This window comes from Dendropsophus ebraccatus, chromosome 1 (assembly GCF_027789765.1).
Source record: "Dendropsophus ebraccatus isolate aDenEbr1 chromosome 1, aDenEbr1.pat, whole genome shotgun sequence".
NCBI classification, from domain to species: Eukaryota; Metazoa; Chordata; class Amphibia; order Anura; family Hylidae; genus Dendropsophus; species Dendropsophus ebraccatus.
The window spans coordinates 76,160,720-76,184,485 of record NC_091454.1 but is presented as its reverse complement, the minus strand read 5'-3'; the positions used below and the strand labels follow the sequence as shown (position 1 = coordinate 76,184,485).

The window sequence follows — 23,766 nt, the reverse complement described above, 5'->3', positions numbered from 1 at the left end:
GGGACTGTAGTCATGTAATACACTTCAGCTATCGGGGATGATGGGAACTGTAGTCGTGTAATACACTTCAGCTATCAGGGGGATGATGGGAACTGTATTCATGTAATACACTTCAGCTATCAGGGGGATGATGGGAACTGTATTCATGTAATACACTTCAGCTATCAGGGGGATGATGGGAACTGTAGTCATGTAATACACTTCAGCTATCAAGGGGATGACGGGAACTGTAGTCATGTAACACACACATTCCAGCTATCGGGGATGATGGGAACTGTAGTCATGTAACACACCAGCTATCAGGGATGATGGGGGTTGTAGTCATGTAACACGCACATTCCAGCTATCAGGGGGATGATGGGAGTTGCACTATTCCAGCTGGATTCGGCAGCAGGGTAATCTGCAGGCTACAGCCCCCCTTCCCTTTACAGTCGCAGCCAGGCCGACCTTTTGTTCACCACCCACATTGCTGATGCTGGCCCGGGAGTGTCCTGACGGCCCGGCCTCACAGCCATCAATCTCCTGTCAGATCTTCTCCTTGCCTCCCCCACCTCCAGCTTTCTCTCCTGGACCGTGCAGCTCTCAGTCGCTCTCTTCCCTTTCCTGCTGCCGACCCTGTGCTGCCCTATGGATGAGCTATGCAATGCTATACTGACCGGGACCCCGCGCACCCCTCGGCCCGTTGTCGGACACTCACCGGCCCAGCTCTGTCTCATGCCCGGTGCCTGTGGAGGGGAAGGGGGAAGCTCATGCCGCTCCTCATCTTAACCTATAGGACCTCAGCACTATCGCAGCTGCCAACCCCGCAGTGACACACACGTGTCCCGGGGCTGGCGATGTGAGAGGCAGGAGCAGCGACTTAAAATTTCCGGCGGCAGCTGCATGGTAGGTGGAGGACCTGGGCACGAGTGAGTCCGCAGGGATGGCACAGAGAGAACATGACAGGCGCTCAGCGAGCCGTCTGTCATGTTCTCGGCACTATACTCTTATGTTAAACTACGCTATTTTGTAGTTTAACATAAAGTATCGATACCAGGAATTCCTGGTACCGAACCGTTTTTATTGCCCCGAAAATCGATAGTAGTATCGATTTTTTTTTTTTTTTTTTTTTTTTTTTTTTAGTGCATCTCTAATTGCAATATAAATTAAAGGGTATGACCACGTCTTTAATAGATATATAAATGAAAATACCAAAGCGAATGTAATTCACTACATAATACATAATTTTTTACATGTCCTGGTTGACGTTGGCATGTAGATCCAGGTGGTGCCCGGTTCCCGTCATCTGCAACGTATTCTGGATATGCAAATAGGGCCACTCTATGGTATAGAGACAGGCCTGGGATATTGGTGTACTGGGGGCATCGGGCCCACCTCCTGTGCATAGAGCAGTCCTATTTGCATATGAAGTTACCGGCGCATATGGTGGAAATCGGGGTTACTATTTGGAAAAAAAAAATAACCGCACCACCAGTATCTACACTCCAAAGAGGTAATTAAAAAAAAACAAAACATTTCTATAGGGAAGTGGTACATTTACTTTAATGTTTGATTTCACTTGCTCAGTGTACTCTCTATAGTTTTGGCTCGTTATGCATAATGACAAAGCTCCTCTCTCTCGATCACCTGCCCTGTCGTCCTGGCCGGATGGCTCTCCTGTGTGCAGCATGCTGCCCTGTAGAGGGGCACGGGATCATAGTGACCAACCCCTTTAATAAAGAGAAAAGAAAACATATTAGGCACTAAATGCTTTGGTCTGTTATGCTTTGCTGCAACGAACACAACTGTCAATGCAACAACGGCCATAGAAAAAAACGTATCTAATTTCTACGGCCGCAGTTCAGTGAACAGAGGCTGTTGGTAACCCCTCTGCGCACAATGTATGGCCGTACATTGCTGCCGGCCATACATTGCACAGAGAGCTATGGCTAATTGGATTGCAGGCACACCCAAAGGTGCCCGAAATCCGAATAAAAATAAAATAATGTTCCTGCGGCCGATATAGGGGGGGGGGGGAAAGGCAAAAAATTTCAGGTTTCTTCGATTCTCAAAAAAACTCTATGAACATAGCCTTAAAGCATATATGTGGTTTGGTCTTGCAGTTCCTTTTTAGACTGTAATTTGTAAATTAATGCTTGTATACATATCTTCTATCTACAGTATATAATTTTTTTCTTGTTTTAATCTAGAGAGGTATATTTGCTACGGGGAGAAAACACGTGCAGTGTTGGCAAAGTTGGCAAATCATGGCAAAAAGATGTTTCTCATAACAAACAGCCCCAGTAGCTTTGTGTAAGTGTCACCATACATTTTTATTAATAACCAAAGCCGGCAGTGAGTCCTTGGTTAGAGCTGCATAGTGACATGGTATTGCCTTTGAGACTGCAACACAAACTTTTTTTTTTTTTTTTTTTCCCTTCAAACTGAGTGGAGGAATGCATTGCAATGGTTGTTTGTCGTTTTGCACTCTTTGGTGAATACTGACCATTAGTGTTGATCGGAGTTGCTGAACTTTTCAGGTTCAGCAACATTCTCTTAACCCAAATGCTCAGCATTTGACTCCTGGCTTGTGGAAAAGTTGGATGTTGCACTAGGCCTGCCAGGACAACCTATGGCAACTCTGCTCAATACCGCTGATCATCACATTGGGATACACTTCATCAGATGGTGCCATACTACATAAGTAAATGTTTATTTCAACATTTTTAGTAGTTATACAGTTTTTATGACAATATTTGTTAATTCTGTTTTATTTAAAGGCAATCCTTCAGCTGTAATTCAGGTTTCCATGGAGACACATGGTACCTTCCATATATCCAGCTGTGCTTCCATAACATAGAAAAACAGTGTCAGCAGTTTAGAACATGAATTGAACAAGTCACTTAATTTTGTGTGTGTACAGCGCAGGGGAAGTTGTGGTGGTATGAAGCCAGTTGAGGAGCTGAGCTTGTGTCATACCCAATGAGTATCAGCTGCTTATGCTTTTACTGTAAATTGCTCTTTAGAAAAGAGAGAGCCCTCAAAAGGTGACATTTTGTGAGGTGAAAACTGTAAAAAAAATTTTTTTAACCTGCTCATTTATTTCTCTGCTTCACCGCACATTTTATGGTAAAATAAAGTGTCACTATAAAGTACAATTGGTCCCACAAGCAAATAACAAACAAAATCCTATATGAGGCCTGTAGATAGAAAATTAAAAGTTATGGCTTTAAGACTATGGGGTGGAAAAAAATAAAAAAGCAAAAACAAAGTCTGTGTCATTAAGGAGTTAAATAAACATAATTTTCTTTATGGTAGAATCATTTCTATAATTTCTGCCATCTTCTTAAATAATTTTCCATAATTTGTGTTCAGGGACAAAGGAATGAATTTCATTGTGGGAAAAGACTGGAGAGATCTTTTTGATGTTGTCATTGTTCAAGCTGACAAGCCAAACTTCTTCAATGACAAAAGAAGGTAAATATATTTCTGATATAACGTTTCATAAATCAGTGCAATGCCTACATTACTAACTAGTGAAACCATTTTTATTGGCTGTTACAAACTAGTTTTCTAATTAATCCTATTGCCACCACATTGCATGCCTTATGGCTTCCTCTCTCGCACTGCTCTGCACATGGCTAACATACAGGGCCCGGTGTATACAGATGATGTGCCTACACCATGCATACTAATTAGGTGCATCTTCTAAGCAGTTAGTATGTAGTATGTTAGTATGCATGTGCAGGCATGTGATCTTCTATGTAGGGCTCAGAGCTGTGAATTTAGCCCTGTATGTCAGTTCTGTGCAGAGCAGTGATAGAGGGGAGATAGGCAGGAGGCCTGATCCCCAGTAGTGGATTATAATAGGTCCTTTTCGGGCAGTAGCCCGGGGCCCTGAGCTCCTGGGGGGCCCATGGCCGCCCAAAAAGCACTGTACTTTTAGTGGTGTACTGTCTCCTGGCTACAGTTCTGCAATGATTTGCAAAAAATCACTGCTTTTTTAATGCAATTTTGCACAAATCAGGGCATCATGACATTATCTGTCCTGTACTATGAACACCACGCTAGTGCTACCATAGTTACAGTGTGTTGGGGGGGGGGGGGGCAAGCTTGGTCAACAGCCCGGGGCCTATGGTAAAGTTAATCTGCCCTTGCTGATCCCTATAAACGTTATACTGACAGACGAACCTAGTACAAGCGGTCAGTTTGGCCAACGGAAGTATAAAGTGTATGAGCGCCTTTAATGCTTTTTACAGAGTGGCAGATCAGACAAAATGACTGCCCTTATAATCATGTACAGAAAATATGATTTAAAAAATCTAGTCAGAGAATAAAAACACTACAAAAAATTGTATGTTTCAGGATCTGTTTGAGTTAATAAATTAGAGTGATAAGTTTTAAGAACTTTTTGGGGTCTGATTTTGGATGCAGGTAAGTTTCCTACCACGTGATTTACAATTGCACATCTTGCAGTGTGACACAGAAAGGCTCTGTTCACACAATGGTGAAATTGAGTGGATGGCTGCCATATAACAGTAAATAACGGCCATTATTTCAATACAACAGCCGTTGTTTTAAAATAACAGCAAATATTTGCCATTAAGTGGCGGCCATCCACTCAATTTCAACATTGTGTGAACAGATCCTTTCTGTGTTTTCAATCCACTCCTGGTTTTGGTTGCAATATGAGGACCACAATACTGACTAAAATATACTGTGTGTGAACCCAGACTGATATTTGATGGAATTGCTTCTCAGGTAGGAAAACTGACATCACATGTACTTTCAATGAAACTAGACATCAGTCAACATGCACATAACATCTTTATTGTACCCAAGACTTGGCAGGAGAGCTCAATTCACAATGTGTTGTACTGTACTTCTTGCTCAACAGAGTTGATGCAGTTCTTAATAATGAGATCCATTTTTATGGAATTCTACTTATTCAGGTTTTATACTTTCAGACAAACAGTGGTCTTTGGAAAATAAATCGCACACACAGGGTTTCCTACAAGTTACTCTGGGTCATTTTTTGCTCTAACCAAGGCACCAGGTGCATTTTAAAAGACACAGCTGGATTTACTCATCAACTGGACAGTACCAATTGTTTGGTGGGGTGTGTTGGTGGATACAGAGCCACTTTAACACTGCAAATATTTCCATAATTAGTTTTTCTCTGCGTCAGTTTCACTTCTGGTGAAAATATCGAACAAAATGTGGCCTAGATTTACCAATCTACCTGAAACCAAACCAATTTTTATTTTATTTTTTCACAACAGCAGAGCTTGTTAAGATGTAAATGTAAGCTGTGATGGGTTGCCATGTTTCAGTCAGATTGATAAATCTGGACCTATATTGAACTCTGCCATACACTTGAGATATCTGGAACCTCTGACAACAGCTTATTTATCTGAGCAAATCCAACATGCAGAAATCCCCAGAAGTTCTCATGAAGGCAGATTGGGTGATGCCCCCATACACATAAGACTTTAATCTCTTATCTCAAATGGGCCACTAAGTTTAGTTTTGTGCATTCTGTGGCTATCAAATATTTCTTTAATACATTGGTAATCAGATTTCCTTTTTTGTTTTTTCTTTATCCCTTTTTCAGACCATTCCGTAAGGTTACAAATCGAGGTGTTTTACTGTGGGATAAAATTAACCAACTTGAAAAAGGCAAGATTTACAAGCAGGTTTGTTCTTTCTTTCCTTTTGAATTGTGGTTGTTTTAAAGGCTTGAAGTATATGTTAACTTTTTACAGTTTTTTTTCCTTTCTCTTCAATAGGGCAACCTGTTTGAGTTTTTAAAGCTGACTGGGTGGCGAGGATCAAAAGTGTTATACTTTGGCGATCATATATACAGTGATCTGGCAGTAAGGCGTGTTTGTTTACTAGGCACTACAGCATCTGTTAACTCAACAGAACAGCTAGTTGCAGATACAAAACAGGACTTATGTTTTTGTTTTTTTGTTTTAATATAAATTGTTTGCATGGGTTGTCGTCTCTGTCAGTATTATAAAAACATTTATTTAATAAAAAAAATATACAAATTAAACAAAAATAAGGGAGTTGTATTAAACATCATTGTACGCAAGTGGTTGGTGATCAGTCATCAAGGCTTGTATCCAGTTTGAAAGTTGGGCAAAGCTTGGAAAAAAAGTGTATTGATGTGAGCGTATTTGACTTGGTAAATTGATCTAATGTGTCTGTGTGTGTAAAATTTCTGATTCATTTTTTTTTTTTTTTTTTGTTGAAAACCAGGACCTAACATTAAAGCATGGGTGGAGAACAGGTGCCATAATTCCTGAGCTGAAATCAGAACTTACCATCATGAACACGTCTCAGTATATTCAGACTATGGCATGGCTTCAGGGTTTAACCGGTTTACTTGAACGAATGCAGGTATGTAAAAAATATAATTCAGTAAAAAAACACTGCTTTCTTAGTGCATGCACTGAATGTAACCAGAAATAAAGTGCACAGCTAGCCCTAAACTATGTGCAACACAGCCTTTTTTTTTTTTTTTTTTTTATGTGCGTTCTGACATGTATTCTGCATGCAGTATGCGTCACATTCTTTCCAGTAGGAGTACACGCTGTAGTTCACATTGTTAACTGCAGTGCTCATTGTTGTCTTTACGCTGCGGGTTTGAGATTCATGTAAACTGCCAGGACATGAATTAGTCCCAGAGGGACTGTGGCAGAATGGAGCATTGGCACTGGACCAAGCAAGGTGAGTATGGGGTAGTTTATGTTAAACACAGCAGGCTGCATTGTGGTTCTAAAATAAATTAGAATAGTCCCGTAAGTTTTAGCTGTTTTAGTGATGCAGTAATATTGTATTCGTTTATAAAAAAAAAAAAAAAAATGGATCAGAACAGAACATGTTTGTGTATGCTAAAAAAAATTGTTTTGATCTTTTTTTTTTCTCCTAATAATGGAAGTCAATGGAAAAACAGATCCAAACAGATGTACAGAAATGCTCTAGTTTTTTTTTCATCAATTTTACCATTAAACGGGTACATTAACCCCCTAGACAACCCTGGGTGTACAGGTACGTCCAGGATCGTCTACGGGTGTTCAGAGCGGGGCCGCTCTGAACCGCCGCGGTCCTGGGTGCCGCATGTGGCCCTAGACCATGGCTATTAGCGGGCACAGTCCGATCGCCGTGCCCGCTAATCAAGTAATCAGATGCAGCTGTCAAAGTTGACAGCTGCATCTGATTGCTTGCTGTCAGCCATCCCTGGTGTCTAGTGGGGTGGATCTACATTTTAAAGAAAACAGGTCCTCAAGAAAGGTAATATAGTGGAACAATAGATCAAGTCTTTTGGAGACAGAGAGTGTATAAGGGAAATAGAGTTAGTATTTATTGTAATATATCAAATAGATAAAATCAAATCATGCATATGGGAGATTATAACACAAGGGGATTAATAGTAAAATAAATGGGTTCAATCATAAAATTAAGAGGATATGGTATACCAAAAATAAAATAAAAAAGAAGAAAAACGGAAAAAAAAAAATGAAAATGATCAAATGAAAAATGAAGAGGAAAAATGAAAAAAAAAAAGAAAAAATATGCAAAATCAAAAAATAAAATTATATAGAATGATGATGAGTAAAAATATAATGAAATTGTATAAATGTCACAATCAATTGGCTGTGATTAATAGTTGTGTATCCATACAAACAGAGATGCCGATCTCTTGTGTAAATAACTGATCGGTAACAGGCAGCTTAATGTCGGACAGCAGCACGTTTTAGAGCTAGAGATAGCAGGCAGCCAGTTATCAGACAGCAATAAATCTTAAGGCCCTATTCCACGGAACGATTATTGTTCGGCCGATATCGGCCGCTACGGACGATAATCGTCCGGTGGAATAGAGTGCAACGATCAGCCGACATCGTTCATGTCGGCTGATCGTTGCAGTCACTTGTTTTTCAACATGTTGAAAAACAAGCGACTGATATAGCAACGATTTGCTGCCGTCGCTCCGTTGAATAGGAGCATCGGCAGCAGACACTGCTATATCCTATGGGCTGCCCAGACGATCAGCGATCCCCCGGGCAGTCCCCCTGCAGCTCCCCGCCGCCCCTCCCGCACTCACCCGCTCGCCGCAGCCGCGTTGAATAGCGGCGGCAGCAAGCGGGGAACGAGGAGCAAACGAGCGCTGAGAGCGCTTGTTTGCTCCTCTAAACGACCTGTGGAATAGGGGCATTAGATGTAGATGTCCGACTGCAGCGCGTTTAGGAGCTTGAAATATACGGGTCCCTGATAAATAGTATCAGACAGCAGTAAATCCTAGATGTGGATGTCAGCGGGCTGTTGTCATGTAATGTCCGCTCTGGGAGCAATAGTTACAATGTTTGATTGTAGTAATTGATATGTTTGGTAACAAATCAGTGGGTTGGTGAAAGTGTAACAGTTCTTAAAGTTCTCACTGGTGCTTGTAGCACCGCTCACCCCTCTTGATGTTTTCAGCCTCAGCTGTGCTTCCCAGGACGTGCGGTCTTGAGGCTGTTTGTCAAGCCGTTCTGCAGAATGTGTCTGTCTTGCAGTTCTGCACAAAGACAGACACATTCTGCATTATATATAATTTTATTTTTTGATTTTGCATCCTCTATTTGTTTTTCCCATTTTTCATTTGATTTTTCATTTTTTTCATTTGATTTTATTTTTTTATTTTTTTATTTTATTTTTGGTATACCATATCCTCTTAATTTTATGATTCAACCCATTTATTATACTATTAATCTCCTTGTGTTTTAATCTCCTGTATGTATGATCATTATTACCATTGTTAATCCCCTTGTGTTTTAATCTCCCAAATGCATGGTTTGATTTTATCTATTTGATATATTACAATAAATACTAACTCTGTCTCCAAAAGACTTGATCTATTCCACTATATTACCTTTCTTGAGGACCTGACCCTTTTTTCTTTGTCTGTATACATTTCTCCTAGGGTATAGAAGTTTCTTCCAGGTTAAAGGGGTATTCCCCCCAAAATTATTTTTGCATTAATACGTTGCCCACCTGTAGCTTTCCATCTTTCCAATATAAAGTTATAACGGATTCTGCACGGTTTTGCTGTTATCTAGGTGCCCCCAGCCCCACGGATTGCATAGAATCATCAGCTCTCAGTCCACTCCGACACGCTCTCTGCTCCTGGCCCGCACCCTCCGAGACTGCATCACGTGTCCTGCATCTCTTCAATGGGCTGGGTTAGCGCTTCTAACCCAGCCAATCTGAAGTGATGGAGGACACTGACAGGGCATGGCTTCTGTAAGAGAGGGAGACAGTGATCAGTGCAGCTGTCCCTGTTTCCCTTTCTAACAGCAGCCACCCCTGTCACCCACACCGTGTGGCCCCAGCCCCAGAGCTCACTCCCTGACTGTGCCCCCTCAGTCGTGTCGGCTCTTACTGGCAGCAACCTCCCCCCCCCCCCCCCCCTCCGTCCCCCAGCTGCGGCGCTTACCGGCAACCGCCCTCCGGCCCCCCACCCACCTGCTGGCATCATTTGTGGCACCGGCGCACTCCGCCCGCCCCCCCCCCCCGCCCCCGCCCCCGCCCCCGCCCCGTTATGGTTGTGCACAGACACAGTGCATAGGTCATCAGTGTCATCAGCGGCTCACTCGCTGTGGGGTATACATGCGGCACCCCGAGCCCCCCCCCCCCCTTCCCCCGTGAGGGTCGCGTGTGACAGAGGTGCCGCGGGACTCAGGGAGTGTGCTGGTGTCATCCACCGCTCACCCCCGTGTCACCCGCGCATACCGGCGGCTGCACACACCGGCGGCACCCCCATCACCCGGAACTCGCCTGATGGGAGATGTAGTTTTCTGGCCATGTTGGATATAGATCGGCTTTTTAAAAAACTTGTAACTATGGAACGGAAGCAGCTAGAAAGACGGGAGACTGCTCAAAATACTCAGGGGGACTTGGTGAGTAAGACCAGCTAGGTTTGGGAGCATTTTATTTTTTTTTTGCTCTTGGGGGGAATACCCCTTTAACCTCGTTAGGCGTCTAATTTGCAGTAGATCTCACACTTTGGGCCCTATTCCACCGGACGATTATCGTTCAGATTATCGTTAAATCGTTCGAATCTAAACGATTATCGTTCGGTTGAAATGCAGTTAACGATTAACGACCGAACGAGAAATCCTTGATTGCTTTATAAGACCTGGACCTATTTTTATCGTTGCTCGTTCGCAAAACGTTCGCAAATCGTTCACATTGAATAAGACATTGTTCGGTCGTTCGCAATAGATACGAACGCAATAGCGAATAAATAGTGAAGAAAAAACGATTGCAATTGCAATTACGATCATAAGTAACAATTATCGTTCCTTGGAAATGAGTGAACGTTTTCAGGTCTTTCGCAATAGCGGTTGTTTCAGATCGTTAATCGTTAACGATCATGCAAACGATAATCGTCCGGTGGAATAGGGCCCTTATCCTCTGTTTTTCTGTATCTACATTTTGCTTTGAAATTTACAGCCATATCTTCTGGTGTGTTCCACGGAATATACAGTGTAATCCAAATACAGTGAAACCTTGGATTACAAGTCACTTGGGCTGAGAGCGTTTTGCAAGACATACTAACAATTTTAAAATGTTTTAAACCACAGTAACACAAATAGCCCAACTTCAGTGCCTAGTCTAACGTTTTTTTTCATCATTGTCTGAGAATTGCCGCTTTATGGCTGACCATGTTTTGGGAAAACTCTTACCCTTCCTAGAATGTTTGTTTGTTTGTTTGTTTTTGCAGGACACATGGGTTTTTCCCATTACTTAAAAATAGAGATGGTAATTCATTTTATCAGTATCAGGCTGATTTTTCACCACCATTGCAGTTTGTGATATATAAAGAAAGGGCTCATTTTTCTCCTTACTGCTGGATCCACTTCTGGCATTTGCTCAAAAACTGCAGTGTGTGACAGCAACTTTTATTTAGGGAAAATGGTTAGAAAAAAAAAATCCTATTTTCATGCTCAACAAATTATATTTTCCCATGCATAACTACCTTATATTAAATGACACTTGACATCACTATATTGCCAAGAACAAATACATTTTGGCTCCCTTGGCTTTAGATTAAAGGGGTTGTCCAGCAAAAAAAAAAATTCTTTCAAATCAACTGGTATCAGAAAGTTAAATAGATTTGCAATTTACTTCTATTTAAAAATCTCAAGTGTTCCCATACTTATCAGCTGCTGTATGTCCTGCCTGAAATGTTTATTTGCATTCAGACACAGTGCTCTCTACTGACATCTCTGGCGGAGTCAGGAACTGTCCTGAGCAGGAGAGTTTTTCTATGGGGATTTGCTGCTGCTCTGGACAGTTCCTGTCTCGGCCAGAGATGTCAGTAGAGAGCACTGTTTCTGAATGTAAATAAACAACACTTCCTGCAGAATATACAGCAGCTTATAAGTATGGGAAGACTTGAGATTTTTAAATAGAAGTAAATTACAAATCTATTTAACTTTCTGAAACCAGTTGATTTGAAAGAAAAAAAAATTGCTGGACAACCCCTTTTAAGTATCTGTTCATTGGTTATAATCATCCAATACATCATTATTTTACTGGATTTATTATAAGTAGGATTTTTTTTCCCTATGAGTACACAGGTTTGCAGGGACCACATGATTTACAGTATGTGCTTCCTGCTATCCCAGTATATAGATCATTGCTAACAGTGATTTAATGATAACTTTGTGTATAGATCACACAGTTATCTAATGGGCAGACACGTAGAGAAGACTCATAGCTCTTTACAATCTTAAATGTTTGTTTCTTTAATAGGTTTACAGAGATGCCGAGTCACAAATGGTCTTACGTGACTGGATAAAAGAAAGGCAAGAGATGAGGTAATTTTTTTTTCTGGTTACTGAGTATCTGCTAGTAGTTAACTATTGTTGGTTATGTATTAGAGGAATACATAAATACTCACTAGTACTCATTAGTGCAAGCAATTATAAGTAACTTTGTAATATATTTTTCTATAGAAAAATGCCTCACTGGAGTATCAGATTTCATGGGGGGGGGGGGTGTATCTGCAAATTGAGACAGAGGTAGAGAGAAACACAGACTCAGCTGAAATGTTATCTCACCTCCGTGCTGAATTTTCAGCTTGTACTGCTAAATATTGCTCTATAATGTTTATAATGTCCTACTTCATTTATAGAGATATCCTTATTATTCTGCATTATAAGTCTACCACCTACATACTAATGTGTGTTTTTTCCACATTAGGGACATGGCACGAATAATCTTTAACCCTCGTTTTGGTAGTATATTTCGGACTGACCACAATCCGACCTATTTTTTGAGGCGCCTCTCTCGTTTTGCTGATATTTACATGGAATCCTTAAGTTGCTTACTGAACTATAACCTGCATCACACATTTTATCCAAAGAGAACGCCACTACAGCATGAAGTTCCTGTATGGTCAGATCAGCAGTATCCTGGTACATTTGGTATCCCGTTCTTACAGGAAATTGCTCAGCTGAAGTGATTCCCGTTAACTTAATCTCCAGTCCTGCACCTTTTATGGATGGATTGAATGTAGCTTTTATAAGTAATTTTATGTGGCTAACTGTTCATAACACTCAACTTTACCAGCTTTTATGGAGTGTGTAGTGCCACGTGTATTCAGAACTGAACTTGAATGCTGATCAATACAAAGCAGCATGTTTTTTATGTTTGTTTTCAGAGCCATTGGGTAGGGGTGTTTCCATTTTATGGTTCTCTTCATGACGCAGCTATTTGTACATTTGTAGAGTTGAGTTCAAATAGTTTAGAAACGTGTTATATTAAAATTTAGTTTTTATGATTGCTGATTAGAAGACTGTGCTCTTCTAGAAATATAAGCAGAGTAAAGCATGTTCTGTCAACTTCACCCTTAAATCAGTACCCTATCTAGCCCTAAGGTGGCTTGTCTTAATGGGATATTCCCATCTCAGCTTGTTGTTCCCTAACAAGGTGATAACTGGAGGTCCAACTGCCAGGACCCCCACCAATCCTGAGAATGGAATATTCAGTAACCCCATAGAGAATGAGCACAGGCTGTGGTGGCCTGCAGGCACAATGAGCGCTTCTTCCATCTGATTGGAAGATGAGATGGCAATACCCATTTAACGGCATCCTGAAATGAGCTGGTGGAGCTGCAGAAAGAACGATCAGCGGTGATCAGTTTAGTCGGTAGTCTTAATCCTGTCATCTGCCCTGTCATCTGCCCTATCAGGTATCACTGTTACCACACATCAAGCCCATAATCTGAATTTTTTAACTGCCCCCCCCCCATAGTCCTCTAGTACTCTGCACTTATTGCTGCTTACTTTGCTGCTAGTGGCTATGGTTCATTAAATATGTTCTGTTTACAAATGACTTGATACACTGCTTTGCTTTGTAATATGTAGGATATTTTATGATGGTTTTGCTGCAATGTGTACGTGCCTCAGAACAATTATTATTATTTATTTTTGTTGCAATAAATATGAAAATTGATGTTCACTACATTTATAGGTAGATTGAAATAGCAAACATTAGGTGTGTGAAGTAAATAGAAGAAAACCAGCCAGTATATTGAATATACATATTAATTAATATTAATATGTAATAGAATTATTATTTTTTTTAAATCTTTTTTTTTTATAAGAAAATAGGTTGTTGGTAGTCAGACTCATTGGAGGTGTGCAGTTACAGTGTAATATAAACTTGCAGTTTATCCACCTATAGTGACCTCTAGAACAAGCGAGAAACACTTCACTCACTTCAGGACATAGTATCTGTATTCACCTATTGGGGGGCACAACAAATATTTGCCAGGGGCAGGAATTGGAAGAGTACATAAAAAACAAAAACAAAAAAAAACTGTTCTCACCCCTCTGGTCACTTCCAGTGTGCTCCAGAATCCCCCCAGTGGCCTAGTTATGTCACCATACAGTGTGCATTGTGCAGCTGCAGCCAGTCACTGGCAGCCAGCTTTTAAGGTAGATCTTGTTCTAAGATATTCTAATCGAACTAATTTTGTTGACATGGGAAATGTAAAGTCTGAGAGTCGTTTCTCCATATTCTGCTAAGCTTTATGTAAAGCGATAACCAGACCACCTGCAGCACAGTAGTTAAGGTGGTGGCTCTGCATGATTAATAATTCCACTGGTTTATGTGTTTTTTTTTTTTTTTTACTTTTAATGGTTTATAATTTTACCCTGCTGTCTACCACACAATGTCTTTTCAAAACAAAGCAGATACAGTAGGCTACTCCATTAAGCAATATGAATCCCGAACGCGCACACAGGTGAAAACTAGGATAAGCCACTTGTATGCCAGGCCACTGAATATGCCATAAGTGTCTCTTATTGGAAATCCACCCCCCTCCTTTTATCTATTGCCTAATGATTTTTTAGCATTGAGGAAATTAGCTGATGTAGTTATTGGCACATTCTGCTAAAGCTACAGAGTCTGATTCCAGATACATTTCTGGGAGTGATTGTGTGAGGAGTGACTGTTTCAGTCTTTTTGGTTAATCCTATTATAATAGACCATGTCTGTAAGTGATTGTATATTTCTTGTATGGTCCTGGACAGACTGTGAAGTATGTTTACACTGCAGATGTTACAATAATGGTATTGTATATTTGCAGCTTGTAGCACTATACATTCATCTAGACCAATGCAGCCACTACCATATAATTGTAAGTACATTATGTTGCCTTATTGCAAATTTTATATTGCGTAGTAAATGCAGCTTTAGAGTATTTAAAAATGGCACCAGCTGATCTTCCCAATGTATTTCACAATGATCCAGTGCAATGTCTCTATTTATAACGGTTAAGGTGATTACATTATGTAATACTTATTATACTATACTTTTATGTTGTGATTCAGTTTTCTCTTTTTAATAAAACAGTGATTTTGGTAGAATACTAAATCTGCGTGTGAACATTTATTTGTTTAAAATAGAGGGGTATAGTACATCTATAGTCTTTTTATTGAGCTGAGCACAACAATATTCAGCATTTTTACTTTATATCGCAGTCTGTTTATTTCATTTTTTTTTGTGGAGACAAAAATTATTAGACATTATTATGACCCTATCATCGGCTGATCATTCTCTCTATTTCACCGAACGATAATCGTCCGAATCGGGCCAAATGGGGCCGATCCGGCCGAATATCGTTACTGTGGAATAGGGCCCTAAGAGTGGCAACTGAGTTGAGAGCTGAGGTAATTGTGTTGTAATAAAATTTTGCAGCTGCTTCTGTGTTGTAGAGAGTAGCTGGGGAGAGTCTCAGAGTGATGAGGTGAGAGAGGCTCGAGACTGGGGGCATTTGAAAAGAAGAGAATGTAAGAAGGTTATGGTCAGGGATGTGTAGAGGTATGCTAGTGAGGTAAGACATGGAACAGGGTGGGTAAAAATAGGGTTGGGGGTGGTGAGAACATTTGAGGCCACTGTAGGAAAGTACAGCAGGGATGACCCTGTCAGAAGGTGTCAGCCATGTTTCAGCTAGGCCTAAAAAGAATAGGTTGTGGCCAATCAAGTGCGTGTGGATGAAGGAAAGTTTTTTTGCAGACAGAGCGTGCTTACTGGAGTGCACCAAAGAAACAAGGGGGGCCCAGGGTGGATAGGTGGATCTAGTAGGGGGCTCAGAGTTAGGAGAAATTTCACCAGCAGTATAAGGGTGGGTTCACACTACGGAATTCTTGCGGATAAACTCAGTGGAATACCGCAGTATGTCCGCGCGCCTTTCCGCCGGCTCCATTGACATCATTCTATGGCCCGGCGTATTCCGCTAGCAGGATAGCAGAATACGTCGGCTCATAGAATGGTGTCTATGGAGCCGGCGGAAAGGCGCGCGGACATACTGCGGTATTCCGCCGAGTTTATCCGTGAGAATTCCTCAGTATGAACCCACCCTAAGGGAGTAGAGATAGGGATCGCAGGTGTGAGTAGGAGAGGTTGTGAATTAAAAACAATTACCTTGTTTAACAATTTTGTACATGTGAAATATGGGCTTTGTTGGTTAATTCAGGAAACTCGGGCATACCTACCGCAGAAAATTGGTAAGGTCTGCCGCCAACTATAACCCTTGCCAAAAATGAAAAGAAAATTACTAAAGATTTCTAGTGTGTGACATGCCACAGACCTCTCTATATCACCGCCACATTTTTTAAATACTAAAAAAAGGTCTTTATATCACTGCCACCTTTTAATACTAAAAGGGGAGATTCGATGGACCAAGTGGTCTTTTTCTGCCAACAATTTTCTACGTTTCTATGCCACTTTTGCCCCAAAAAATGTCTGTACCATTCTTTTCACTGTGAAACTGATGAAATTATTATAATTATTATAAGTTTCAATATATAGAAGCGATGGGGGGAAAAAAAAACTTCTCACTACTACTTTACTGAAGCACTGCTTGAGAACACTACTGCTTAGAAATGGTTACAACTAGCCTGGTCCAGAAAATCCTGTCATATGTTGGTGGTCATGTGATTTGAACACACACACACAAAAACATCTATAGGTCTAAATGTGTTTGGTGTCAAGTACCAATGTGTGACTAAACGCTGACAGGTGTGGTACTGTTTATGAAGTAAAAGCATTGACCCCATATAATCCCTTTTAATATCGTGGTATTAGCAGGGTATGCGTTCTGCAAAAATAATTTGGATTCTTTGATGATTTTTTCCTGAAGGAGACAAAGGTATTTGTCATGAAGGTGAATAGTAATAATGTTATCAGTGCAGAGAGAACCCTTGACCTGTCAGTCAGTCTTGTTCTGGTTTTAGGTTTGGGATATTACTTTATTCTTCCTGGTAACTGGAAATTCCCTGTTTATTGTATATAAGCAGAGTATGGCCTGCCTGTGGGAGAGTTGGTTTCGAGGGCAGTTATATGATTACTTGCCTGTCTTCAATATCGTACTAGCTGCTATTGCTGACCACTGCCACTGACGAAGGGGTTAATTATTATAACCTTGAAACGCGTTTGGCACAATATATGAACTATTATAAACTATTCTAACTTGCAAGTCATACAGCTACTGGGGGGCCCCCCCGCCATTCTTTCCACCCCACCAACCCACGGCAACTATCTGTAATCCCCACCAGCATCTCACCCTAGACTGAGACATCCCAGGTGAGAACGAGGCCGGGATACAGAACGAGGCCGGGTAACAGCGCGCGAACGCTAACTGAACACCACGAGGACGCGCTGCAAGAGCCTCTCCAGCCCAGACTGAAGTGATCTCAACTAGTAGCCTCCGCAGGAGGGAGAGAGCCACAATAGCAGCCATCATTCTCGAACAGGACGGGTAAGCGGCATCACAGATCAACCTGGCCACTATCGAGTGTCTCGCTGTACCAGGTGCGGTGAGATACACGATCACCAGAAGGACTACATGTCCAGTAATAACTGTGGCTGGTACGATTACAACTGTGACCCAGAAACAAAAATAGCTACAAGTAGAAGCATATTGATCTGAGGCTTGAACTAACGCTTATAGTAACACATTGAACTAATGCTGATTGCAACTACTGGCCAGTACCCAGCGGTATTACATTGACTTTTCATCCATCAGTCTTTCCAATTCCGTACTCCTACGGCTGTTTTATATGATGTTTATGATGTTTTAGAACGAAGATCTCCAATTATTTTATATTCCTATTATATTCTTATTTATATTGCTATTTTATTTATCTATTAAAATTGTTATATTTAAAGGTTGGGACTTTTTGCTGTCTAGAGGACTAAATACTATATGTTTTTCCATTATTGAATTTTTCCGCCCGTCTCTAGGTAAGGGCATCTTTTAGTTTCACCTCGACCCATTCAGATACTGATATTGTGAGCTGCACCTATATATTACTACTTCTTTACGTTTTTTTTTTTTTTTTTAACTGCTGAAAAAAAAAAAAACAATTACAAAAACTCAGTGTGAACGCATTACGCAGCCCCAACAACAGTGCCATAGGGAGGAGTGACCCAGTAGTCCAGCACCCCCAATGCTGCCATACATAGCCCATTTTTTTTTAAGTTGGCGACCCACACAAATCAGGAACCTTGTCTAGCAGCATTGGGGCTGCTGGACTACTGGGTTGCTCCCCTCTGGCGCTGTTGAAGTGGTGTGTGGTCCTATGTAACGTAACTAACTCCTGATGTTAGTAGTATATAGTGCTGTGAAGCACTAGATATTTAAATTATATGTATTAAAATATATAAAATTATATATAGTTTATGATATACAGTTATTGGTTAAAAGAAGGTAGCTGTACATCTACAATATTACGTGCTTATTGACAAAAAGTAAACTTTTCATGTGCAATCCATTTGTGCTCCCTACAACAATCTTTAATGACTACTTTAACACTGTAAAAGTTCACAATACATGAGTTTCGTATTAATCACGGCCGTTGATGCGGATTTGCGACAGCGGCCGTGATTAATACGAAGTTTACATAGTGCTGCAGTCTATGGAATCCTGGCCGGAGTGTATACACATAGTATCTTTAGTGGCGCAGCAAAAAAACTGACATGTCAGTTTTCTGCGGCCGCTATTCATTGAATAGCAGCCACAGAGAACCTCTCAGTTGACACAATGGAGCATGCGGATGCACCCACCTCTCAATTCAACAGAAGTGAGGATAATCTGGGCGGTTCTGCAGTACCGGCCGAGATGATCTTCTGTGACACACGGAACGGCCGGAGTTTTACGCCATGTGAACATGGCCTAAAAGTGTGAATGTGATTTAGTACTTCCCATGCACTGATTGTGGTTCTGACTAGTTTACATGAACTGCCCTTTCTTATGAAGTACAAGAAAGCACACTGGCTCCATATTACTAAGATAAAATCTCATATTAGCCCACAGCAACTAGAGATGATCGAACCTCAGGATTTTGCAGGTTCCATCAAACCGAGTACCCCCTGGAATTCCGGGATACAGCCTATTATCTAAGCTGGATCCTGGAATTCCAGGCAGTACTCAGGCTGTCTCCTCCTTCCCCACAGACCGGAAAGACATTGGGAATCAAATGCTGCAGGTTCGAGTTCGCTTGAACCTGCAAAATCCCGAGGTTCGATCATTCCTAACAGCAACCGGTCACAGCTCAGGTTCCATTTTGCATGAGCATTTAAAAAATGTGAGTTTTTGTGTCGGTTTTAGTAAATCTGAGACATTGACCCACATTTGCTGTGGCTGTTGTGTCCCACTTGCTATGTGCAACAATTTTGAGCACATTTGTTATGCAAAGTGCATCAAAAAGAACAGTTAAATGCATCTCATCCATCAAATGCAAATTTAGCGCGCCAAAATTTTTGCACAATGTCTAGTTCAAGGTTACACCAAGTGTTCGTAGGTGTGCTTTGCAAACTTAGACTAAACAGTCTGCAGATCTGCCAGATTTGACAGCCAGACACAGTTTAGAAATGCATCAGATTTATCTCAGCATAAACAGTCTGTTTCCATTGTGTAATAATTAGATGGGTTGGAGGCGATTTCCCCATTATGGGCTACACATTTGTTAGATTGAGATATATTCCATGTTGGTGTGAATGATGCTGAGAGGGGAAATACATAGTGAAGTGTATAAGCAAGAACCTGACACATTTCTAGATATTTGTAATGAAAACTTTAAATGCATTTCTCAGACAAGTCTTTAAACATTACTAGATGGCATATTAGTAATGAATGTTTTTATTTACAGGTTCACAGTAAAAGAGCCATAAAAGGATGGAACTGCCCCAAAGCTAAGTTCCATTAATTTCTGCAGGCAGGAAAACTGTACATTCTATAGAATAGTTGTATTTTCGGACACCGTTTTGGCTTTGTAAACGTCAACAGTCTTAGAAAAGATCTAAAGCTGCCGGAGTCTGACTGTAATGTCTATTCCGTGGATGAATCCTGTTACAGCCATAATCTGTTCAGATTCCACCAAATTATTTACCATTATTTGTTTCGGCCACCAAAATGTACTAGTTGTTGATCATCTGAATCCTGGAAATAAAATAAATCTTCCATGTAACTTTATAATAATTCAAGTAACAATTACTGTGAAAAAAAAATCCACAAACAGTACATAATCTATAAATATCTATACAGTACTTTGTCATATTAAAGCGTGATTAGGGACCCGTGGTATAAACTATGTGGATGTCATGAAAGCCTACATTTTTACCCTGTGAACCACATGCAGCTTTGAGTGATGGGATTATGAAAATGCAAAGATATTACCATGTTAAATTTGACACTAATATTTTACTATCCAAACTGGCATCGCTTGGTTGATAAAATACGTCTGCAATACAAGAGGTCATAGCTGGAGACCATTGCCTTACACGAAAGTAATGAGCTGTTAAAAATTTCCATGCCAAATATGTGATATATAATTTCATTTTTTATTGACCCCCTGATAAAAACTATTTTTTTCTGTAAGTTGCCATTGCATAAAATAACATGACCTTAACAAATGCTATCGTGGGTCCCCTGTTTTACTGTTTGTACAGTGCCTGATACAGAAAGAAATATTATGACTAACTGCCTGGAGTTGTGTTTGTGCGGGGCACTGTAGACGTTCAGTAACTTAATAGGGTGCACTTTAAATAGAAACTTGTTCTCTTGCCATCACTGCTGACATTGACTTATAAGCTCTGCATACAAGACTGTGCGCCAAGAGTAAACCTTTTACTCATGCTGTTCCATTCAGTCTGAACCCAAGGTTTATGATAGTAATAACACTATTATATTAATGGCATATTTTCTGGGGAAGTGCCCTTCTAAGAAGGATATAAAAATAACTCCACCTGACATACACAATCGCACTGCTGCCATGTTATTTTATCCTGAAGCTAACTGTGCTGGCATTAAAATTGGATTAAATTGGATAAAACTTTTATTTTACTTGATGGGTGATGGGTGCGTTTTAAGTACACACTTCCCAGGTCCAGGTCTAAAATGTTATAAAATTCTATAAAACTGCACTCTCATTTGTTTTACATTTTACCCAGAAAGAAGAACCAGTAATAAAACTATAAAATTATTAGTAGAGATGCTTGGAATAAACTTCCAGCAGATGTGGTTGATAAATTTACAATAACAGAATGTAAACATGCCAGGGATAATCATATATCTATCCTAAGGTAATAAAAAGGGAAATACTAATAGACAGGTAGACAAGGGGGTCTTTTCCTGTCGATAATCTTCTATGTTTCTGTAAGATGTGTGGATTCTTGTTATCATGACCGGGGCATTGTGTACAAGGTGAATTGTGGTTAGGAAGTTTCTAGCATAATGTGGGCTGCTATTGGTGGCACAGTCATGATTTGCAAGTGGGCTGCTATTGGGGGCACAGTCATGATTTGCGAGTGGTACTTACAGAAGTGGACACATCAATTTGTTCATTTTACTAATTCATTTTAACCTAATGTTACTTACTATGAATATGAATGACTGAACATGTATAGCCCCATATTACAAATCACATTAGTAACCTAAATAGTTATCAACTTGGAATCTAAAACAACTAAACAGAATACTTACAGCAAATGGATGAAATGTTGGCTCTATTGACGGTTCAGGAGGGGGTTTAGCGTCTTCAACGCTGTCATACATGGGGTTTGCAATGTTTGAGGAGGGAGCTATGTTAAAATCAGACACCGTTTCCTTTTCATCATACTGTGTATATATATAAAAAAAAAATGTCATTTCCATTTCAGATTACATAATACTACTTGTTTTTATAACATTATATTTGAAAGCATTTGAGGAAAAAATGGACTGACTTAGCATTTCTACAGGTGCATTCTATATTCAAAGATATTTCATGATAAATCCGAACAGTGATATATAGTGGTAAAGGTCATAGACAAGTCGAGCTGTGTGACTGAGGTCACAAGGGGGGTGTATGTGAGATCCTGGCTTCTGTCAGTAAACAACACAGACATCTGCTTTATAGCTTTCTCTGCTTGCCCAGCATAGTAGTTGACAATTACCTCATGAAACTGCTGAAACTGAAAGTCTTTTCTGCTAAACTTCTTGTATGCAAATATGGCAAGTGCCACCAATCCAATGACTAAGACAATACCAAAGAATATTCCTGCTCCATGGCCAGCATGTAGAACCTAGATCAGAAAAAGGGGGTAGTCAATGATAAGAATAAGGTACACTCCATCTTACTTCTTAAGGCTTAAAGGCGTTGAATCATGGAGCAAAGATGGTAAAATCAGTGTATCACATACATTAACAACAGTGCTGTTTGTAGTAAAGTAGCTTACATTCCTGTACTGTTTTTCTTCCCTATGTATCTGATCACTTCCTGGTTTCCACTGTACTCATATACAGGGTCATACACATTCCCAGAATCCCCCTTGCTTGCATGTGAAGTTAAAACTAACTGCCAGTACAGTACTAATGGGACAGATCAGGAGACTGTAGTTGAACTGAGCATAAGTGACCCAACTTAGTGGATACCCAGTGGGCCGTAACCAAGGGCAACAGGTTATCAAAACTAATCCTGCTTAGAGATTCTATATCTCTTGAACCATGTTTTTTAATAAAATGCTTGTACATTGAAATATGCTTCATGTAACATGATGCATCAGTATAGACCTAGAGGGAGATTTATCAAACATGGTGTAAAGTAAAACTGTCTCAGTTGCCCCTAGCAACCAACCCAATTCCACTTTTCATTCCTCACAGACTCTTTGGAAAATGAAAGATGGAAATCTGATTGATTGCTAGGGGCAACTGAGCCAGTTTCACTTTACACCATGTTTCAATAATCTCCCCCCTAGTTTTCTTTGTGACATAACCCCTTTTAGTCAGGGTCCATGCACACAGCAAACCTGCAGATCTGCAAACTAAGGATTTTATATTCAGTTGATTAGTAATAGATATTTGCCATCAATGTGGACATGCCCTAAGAATACTGTACATCATTATCCTCACATGCAGAATGAATACATAGGTGTCATCATCATGTTGCTGTGAGTAAAATATGATTAAGAAGTTTACATGGCTTTCATTTCTAGTCACATATTTCCAGCTAAATCAGGAATAGAAACCAGCAAAGACCAGTAGGATTGCTTTCCCCAAAGTACTGGTACAGTGGGGAAAAAAAGTATTTAGTCAGTCACCAATAGTGCAAGTTCCACCACTTAAAAAGATGAGAACAAATCCAGAAAATCACATTTTGATTTTGTAAGAATTTATTTGCAAATTATGGTGGAAAATAAGTATTCGGTCAGTAACAAAATTTCATCTTAATACTTTGTTACATATCCTTTGTTGGCAATGACAGAGGTCAAACGTTTTCTGTAAGTTTTCACAAGGTTGGCACACACTGTTGTTGGTATGTTGTCCCATTCCTCCATGCAGATCTCCTCTAGAGCAGTGATATTTTGGGGCTGTCGCTTGGCAACACGGACTTTCAACTCCCTCCAAAGGTTTTCTATAGGGGTGAGATCTGGAGACTGGCTAGGCCACTCCAGGACCTTGAAATGCTTTGGATCATTGTCATGTTGAAAGACCCAGCCACGTTTCATCTTCAATGCCCTTGCTGATGGAAGGAGGTTTGGGCTCAAAATCTCCCGATACATGGCCCCATTCATTCTTTCATGTACCCGGATCAGTCGTCCTGGCCCCTTTGCAGAGAAACAGCCCCAAAGCATGATGTTTCCACCCCCATGCTTTACAGTAGATATGGTGTTTGATAGATGCAACTCAGTATTCTTTTTCCTCCAAAAACGACAAGTTGTGTTTCTACCAAACAGTTCCACTTTGGT

The 23,766-nt window shown here is 40.4% G+C and overlaps 2 protein-coding genes across 2 annotated transcripts in view; one reads left to right on the top strand and one right to left on the bottom strand.

The window, feature by feature from the left end:
- Positions 1–14,913, top strand: part of NT5DC3 (5'-nucleotidase domain containing 3) — a 42,280-nt gene extending 27,367 nt beyond the window's left edge. Inside the window, exons 8-14 of the mRNA XM_069973537.1 lie at positions 2,190–2,292; positions 3,355–3,456; positions 5,594–5,675; positions 5,769–5,855; positions 6,244–6,384; positions 11,785–11,849; positions 12,235–14,913. Coding sequence (XP_069829638.1) covers positions 2,190–2,292; positions 3,355–3,456; positions 5,594–5,675; positions 5,769–5,855; positions 6,244–6,384; positions 11,785–11,849; positions 12,235–12,496 — 842 coding nt within the window. The 3' untranslated portion in view covers positions 12,497–14,913. The remainder of the gene's footprint in view (positions 1–2,189; positions 2,293–3,354; positions 3,457–5,593; positions 5,676–5,768; positions 5,856–6,243; positions 6,385–11,784; positions 11,850–12,234) is intronic.
- Positions 14,914–19,663: 4,750 nt separating this feature from the next.
- The window catches only part of STAB2 (stabilin 2), a 102,335-nt gene continuing 98,232 nt past the window's right edge, over positions 19,664–23,766 (bottom strand). Inside the window, exons 67-69 of the mRNA XM_069973525.1 lie at positions 21,976–22,104; positions 21,524–21,658; positions 19,664–19,981 (exon numbers count right to left, since the gene is read on the bottom strand). Of these exons, the coding sequence (XP_069829626.1) occupies positions 19,934–19,981; positions 21,524–21,658; positions 21,976–22,104 (312 nt within the window). The 3' untranslated portion in view covers positions 19,664–19,933. The remainder of the gene's footprint in view (positions 19,982–21,523; positions 21,659–21,975; positions 22,105–23,766) is intronic.